Source organism: Lactuca saligna, chromosome 2 (assembly GCF_052625555.1).
Source record: "Lactuca saligna cultivar CGN05327 chromosome 2, ASM5262555v1, whole genome shotgun sequence".
NCBI lineage: Eukaryota > Viridiplantae > Streptophyta > Magnoliopsida > Asterales > Asteraceae > Lactuca > Lactuca saligna.
This window is the reverse complement of record NC_136418.1, coordinates 98,571,040-98,577,704: the sequence shown is the minus strand read 5'-3', so window position 1 is coordinate 98,577,704 and position 6,665 is coordinate 98,571,040. Positions and strand designations below refer to the sequence as shown.

At 37.6% G+C, this 6,665-nt stretch overlaps 1 protein-coding gene across 1 annotated transcript; it reads right to left on the bottom strand.

Annotated features, from left to right (window-relative positions):
• Positions 1-3,478: 3,478 nt before the first annotated feature.
• Positions 3,479-5,996, bottom strand: LOC145031229 (putative serine/threonine-protein kinase PBL28). Its single transcript, XM_078979740.1, has 3 exons — positions 4,862-5,996; positions 4,338-4,438; positions 3,479-4,249 (listed from the first exon to the last, which is right to left on the bottom strand). The coding sequence occupies exons 1-3, from the start codon at positions 5,798-5,800 to the stop codon at positions 3,853-3,855; spliced, it is 1,437 nt and encodes a 478-aa protein (XP_078835866.1). The 5' UTR covers positions 5,801-5,996; the 3' UTR covers positions 3,479-3,852.
• Positions 5,997-6,665: the final 669 nt, after the last annotated feature.

Below are 6,665 nucleotides of genomic sequence, written 5' to 3'. Positions count from 1 at the left end.
TACAAACAATTCTCAAACTCTCACAAAGCTTATTTGTCAGCCATCACCTCCCATGATGAGCCTAAACACTTTCATCATGTAGTAAAAAATCCAAAATGGATAGAGGCTACGAAGAAAGAAATAGAAGCCCTCGAGCAAAATGGCACCTAGACACTTGAACAATTGCGAACCGGGAAGCGCGTAATAGACTCCAAATGGGTTTATAAAGTCAAATACAAATCCACAGGAGAGGTTGAGAGATACAAAGCACGTTTAGTTGCCAAGGGTTTCACCCAAATCGAAGGCATCGATTTTCATGAAACCTTTGCACCAGTTGCAAAACTTGTCACTGTTCGAAGTATGCTAGCTGTTGGGGCCAAGAAGCAATGGGTTGTACATCAGTTAGATGTTAATAATGCGTTCCTGCATGGGGATCTTCAAGAAGAAGTTTACATGAAGATCCCACATGGATTTTCAAAACCAGGCGACACGCGAGTTTGTCGACTGAGAAAGTCATTGTACGGATTAAGACAAGCCTCTCACAACTAGTATCATAAGTTCACAAGGGCACTCTTGGATATTGATTTTAAACAATATCGTGCTAATCAGTCTCTCTTTACCTATAAAAGGAATGACATATATGTTTCAGCACTCATATATGTCGATGATGTTATTCTTGTTGGAAACTCAGATCAGAAAATCAATGAAGTAAAAAAGTATCTAAATGAACAGTTTAGCATCAAAGATTTGGGGCCGTTGAAATATTTCCTGGGCATAGAAGTTGCGCACACATCAGAAGGTCTGGTTCTTAGCCAAAGAAAGTATACATTAGATCTTCTAGAAGAAAATGGGCTTCAAGGATGCCGACCAAGTGACTTTCAATTGGAACAAAATATTCGGTTAGATAACACCAAGGATACCCCTCTTGTTGATGCAAGCCGATACCGACACCTCATTGGAAAGCTATTATACTTGCATGTCACTAAACCTGATATCACTTTTTCAGTGAATACTCTCAGTCAATTCGTTGCAGAACCTCGATAACAACATATGGATGTCATCATTCGAATTTTACGTTACTTAAAATCGACACATGGGCAAGGAATTCTCTTACCCTCAAATGGAGATTTAAAACTCACGGCTTACTGTGATGCAGATTGGTTGGGGTGCCCGATGGATCGACGATCAAAAACCGGATACTTCATAATGTTAGGTGGAGCGCCTATTTCTTGGAAGACGAAAAAGCAGTCAGTTGTTTCCCCTTCTTCAGCTGAAGCAGAATACCGTGCCATGGCTGCCACTGTTAGTGAACTCATATGGTTGCGATGGATACTTGAAGATCTTCAAGCTCCACAAGATGGCCCAACTCCACTATACTGTGACAACGAAGCTGCTAGACATATTACCAACAATCCAGTTTTCCACGAACGTACCAAACACGTACAAATAGGGATGAGCAAAAGGACCGAACCGGCCGGAACCGGCCCAAACCGGGAACCAGCTTCGGCCAAAATCAAGAACTGAATCGGCCCGGCGGTTCTATCGGTCCGGTTCTAACGGTTCCCGGTTCCTACCAGTGCTTGTCGTGTCTTCAAATGTTGGAACCGGTCTTTGAAAAATAGCATCATACGGTTCCGGTTTTTGCCGGTTCTACCGGTTTTTGCCAGTTCTACCAGTTCCGGTTATATCGGTTCCGATTCCTACCGGTTCCCGGTTCCAAAAATCTACAAAAATAACGTCCCGGTCCCGGCCCGAACGGTTCCATCGGGTTCCGGTTCCGGTGCCGGTTCCGGTTCCGGTACCGGTTCCGGCCGGTTCCCCGGTCCATTTGCTCATCCCTATGTACAAATGGATTGTTACTTTGTTCGAGAACGAGTGGAGTCCAAAGAAATTCAGCCTATGCTTATCAGTATGAAGAATCAAATTGCTGACATCTTCACAAAACCACTTGGGACTAAATCTTTCCGTTTTCTTCTTGGCAAGCTGGGCATTCGGAACCTTCATGCTCCAACAAAACCATATCTTCCATATCTTCTCATGTATATTTCTTATTGTATTCAATATCCGTTCCATATATTCAGGGATTTTGTTGTAAACTTTTGTATATATATACCCTTGTTATATATTGAATAAATTAAGCCTTTACAACCAAATTTTCTTTGATTTTCTCAAAAAGGGAGGCATCAATTTCGTACCTAAACATTAGAGGAGATCGGAGGACGATGGGGGAGGCGATGCAATATGGGATTGACGATGCGAGGAGGTGTTGGAGGGTAGCGACAACCGGAAAGGGGGCTGTGACTGGCGTCGAAAGTAGAGGCGATTATGGGAGGCGAGGAAGAGATGAACGAGTGTGGGAGGGCACGAGGATAAGCGCGTCTTTTTTTTTTTTTTTTTTTTTTTTTTCAGATGCCCTGTTAGATCTTATCGAATCAGATGCATTTTTAATTTTCTGATCGTTTTTTAAGTGCTAAACAAATAATCTGAATCCTTAAGGTTTAGACATAGCCACTTTTAAGAGGTATTAAGTGGTAAACAAATAGCCCTTAGTTCTCTCAGATCCTGGATTATATCATCTAAAACCCTTTCCTCCACTATCACTTCTCACAGGTTTGTTGCTTTTGAATATTAAGAATTTTTTCTTAAAAAACTTCTTCGAATTACTAACTATTACGGCTTTCTCCTCACTCGTGAACTCGTCATAGGTAACATCAGAGTCCAAATCTTCAACAATTACTTTGGATTTCTTTACTAGCGATTCCTTCTTTTGCAAAAAATTCAAGAGAGATCCTATATTGGGAATTGACTTCAAATCTTTAGTTTCAAGTCATTTCATGATAGCAACCACCCAAGCTAGACTCTAATTTCATGAGCTTTTATAGCAGATAAAATCAATCTCCATTATGATGTTAATCCATTCATGAAAGTCACTTTTTGCTTGATGTCTCATATTTTCAACTCGTATTTTAACATTCTACTTAGTAAATGATTGAATCTATTAGCCGCTTGATTAATTGATTCACCAAATTTCTGTTTGAATGATCCAAATTCTGAAAGAAGAATTTTTTTTATATAATATGTTTGATATGCATCTTCTGAGTAAAGTTCCTTCGATCATTTCCAAATTTCATTAGTAGTAGGTAAAGAGCTTATGAGTCTAAATGTATCTTGTGGAAGAGCAAAACCAAGATTTCTTTTAGCTCTCAAGTTTCTTTGAAGTCTTTGTCTCTCATATGTGGTTAAATCAGTATTATTTGTAATGAACTCATTTAAATAAGCCAGAGTAATGATATATTTTTTTTTTCTTTTGAGCATTGATGAGGACCTTTGACAATAGCTTGCTAGATGCTTGAACTATAAGTTTTAATTCCATTAATGTAATCTTCAAAATGTAGAACCCAAACCTCATAATCTTTTAGGAACAAAATTAGAATTCTAGCTATAGAACAAATACTACGAGGAAGATTAAAAGCAATAAAATGAGAATTGTCTTTAGAAATTATTTCAGAAAAATAACTTGAATAAGAAATCAAATCTATGAGCTGTAAGATCACACCTTATGATTTGATTAATCAAACACAAATTACACAATGACCACCAACACCAACGTCAGCAGCGTCAACTCAAGAATAATCAGCGTCAATGTGGAGTCCGTAATCTTTACAGATCATTGGGTATTAGGAAATACCACATCATCATTCATTAACAAAGATGGACGTAATTTATAGTTACTACAGTTAGAAATTTTAGAAATCATATATTGTTGTTACTGTCTTACACATTTTATTAATTAAATAACAATATCAATATATATTATAACACGAATAAATATTTTAAATCAAGAAGAATGGTTAAAACGAGTTAATTGCAAAGTTATTTAGGTCGAATCTCCATGCCCTCCACGATAAGACCACTCTTCCGGTTTTGACGAGTTACCTCCTCAAGCACCATCTCAACCTCCCCATCATCTCCTTCCTTGTACTCGAATTCTCCCAACTTAATCTCCATCCATCCATCCTTTCTCTTATGAGGAACCACATAGTTTTCTTGCACACGCCTTGGTCTTCGGAGATAAACATTTTCAGTCTCCATTTCTATCCCACCATAACTTACCCTAGATTTTGCGGGCACAGCAAGTCCGCTGCAATCATCGGTGGTTCGAAAGACAAGATATGCCACATATTTACTCTTTTGTGACAGCTTCACAGCTGCTACTTTGCCGTGGATTTCAAGCCACCATACTTCTCTGAGTATGCACACTTCCGGGAACCTGCACAAAGGGCAATATATATATGTATGAATGCCAAATGCACTATGTGTGTGTGTGTGTGTGAGAGAGAGAGAGAGAGAGAGAGTACCTTGATTCCGGTACATGTCCCCATTCCCAGTATCGAGTGTCATCCTGCCATTCAATGGATAGATCGTTTGCCTCCAACATATAAAACTTTTTCCCATTCTCCTGCTTGTCGATTTGGGAGATCAGTTTGTGGAATAATTACGCGGACAAATTTTAGTCGAAGTTGCTTAACAGTTATATGAAAAACTATAGTTTCCTCATGTGTCATTAGATTTGAACAGTAGATGATACCCAAGGAAAAAGAAAATAATGTATATGACAAGGATGAATGATTCAGGATATAGACCGATCAAGGAGAATACGGGATTCCAATAAACAGAGGTAAGTAAAGTTACTTTTTAGAGCGAAAAACGAGATTAAATCCATTCTTTTGTTGAAAATATAACTTTATACAAAAGATTAGAATCATAGTTACAGAAAATATGCAATAGCTAATATCATATTATATTGTCTATGAATGATAGTTTTCATTCTTGCTATGAAATTAAAATATATTTCCTAAAAAATATGGAATAAAGGACTTACTTGAATATTTATTGCTTCCTCGATTCCCTCGATGATCCTGTCCATGGTAGGGCGTTTCTTAATGTCCATGTTAATGCACTCATGTGCAATTTCATTAAATTTATGAAAAGAACTCATATCAATCTTCCCTTTGAGAGCAGTATCTATTAGCTTGTCAAGTCCATCAACGAGTTGATGGTCATCATAGTAGCTTCTGACCATGTCGATCATAGATTGTGTCTTGGTATCTTCAAAGCGCCTTACATGATAAGCCATCATCCCACTTGATATTTCAAACATTACGACTCCAAACGAGTATATGTCAGACTCTTTAGAGAGCCTACGTCTTTCGTTGTAAACCGGATCAATGTAACACATTGTACCACAAGCCCTTGTCAAGACTTGGGTTTCTGGCTGATTTCTTGGACTTAATCTTGATAAACCAAAATCACATATTTTGGCTTCCATATTTTCGTCTAACAAAATATTTGCACTCTTAACATCTCTATGAATTACTCTCCTGTGCTCACCAACACCAGAGTGTAGGTACTTTATCCCTCTTGCTGCCCCCAAGCAAATCTTGAGGCGTTGTACCCATGTCAGGCATCGCCTCTTATTTGGGTCTTGGAGGTGATGATCAAGGCTGATGTTAGTAGCATAGTCGTAGACTACAATTTGCTCATTTGCCTCTTCACAGTAACCAATGAATGGGATGATGTTTGGATGATTGAAATTTGAAACCATCTTGACTTCATTTTTGAACTCAACGTTTCCTTGACGACTAGTAGGATTAAGGCGTTTGATGGCAACTAAGCGGTTATTCTCAGAGAGTTTTCCTTTGTAGACCATACCAAAACCACCATCTCCGACTTGAGTTTCTTCACTGAAGTCATTTGTGGCCTGAATGATCTCCTCTAGTGGAATTCGACATTTTTCTAGGTTTACCCTTGAAGAAGACATTATTTTTTTATTTTATTTTGGTGATTATGCAGAGTTATGGTAGTAGCAGCTTTTCTGTGAAAATATATAGAACTGAGTTTGGTAATTAGAAGCGCGTACCTATATTGGCCATGGCTTAAGAATCTTATAAGTTATAACCGTTGACTGACTTCTATCTAGTATATTTTATCTTAGCAAGACATATGATAGTTGCAGGAGTGGAATTAAAATTAGTAATGAAATCTCGAAGTTAACATAATAAAATAACAATGCCATACAAGTCGAAGTGTCAGACGTAATTTTCAAACATAATAACTAGGGAACAATGCATGTGGATCAAATATGAAAGAGTCAAATAAATCTAGCAATGTCCATTATGGCGGCTTTTTTTTCAAGTGGTGATTAGTTAGTTGATTCAGATAGAGTCCACCGCAATTTTAATACTAGTATTTTATTTATTATTATTATTATTATTATTATTATTATTATTATTATTATTGTGTGTGTGGAAGCAACACTATTAGAACATTGAGTATACTATTAGAACATTGAGTATGCCCCCCCCCCCCCCTCCCCCCCCCCCCCATCTTACATGCCATATAAATCTTAACACCACCATATTCTAAATCTTCACACCACCATAACATTATCTAGCAAATGGTATTCTAATGTTATAACTTGCTAAGAGGTAAAAAAAAAGGTAGAGAGAGAAAGAGAAAAAGAGAAAAAAAAATGATTTTGATTCGTTCTTAGTTTCTCTTTTTTGATATTTTTAATAACAAGGGGAGATGTACAACGAGATGCAATGCCGTTTTTTGGCGTGTCCATCTCATTAACTGATTCCAACATAAAGAGTAAATTACATGAATGACCCTTATGATTTAGG

Excerpts from the sequence above, each read along its gene's own strand:
- LOC145031229 (XM_078979740.1), bottom strand. The coding sequence starts at position 5,800 with ATGTCTTCTTCAAGGGTAAACCTAGAAAAATGTCGAATTCCACTAGAG. Across the intron at positions 4,439-4,861 it reads AGGAAGCAATAAATATTCAA|GAGAATGGGAAAAAGTTTTA; the intron begins GTAAGTCCTTTA and ends ATCGACAAGCAG. Across the intron at positions 4,250-4,337 it reads GGACATGTACCGGAATCAAG|GTTCCCGGAAGTGTGCATAC; the intron begins GTACTCTCTCTC and ends CCCTTTGTGCAG.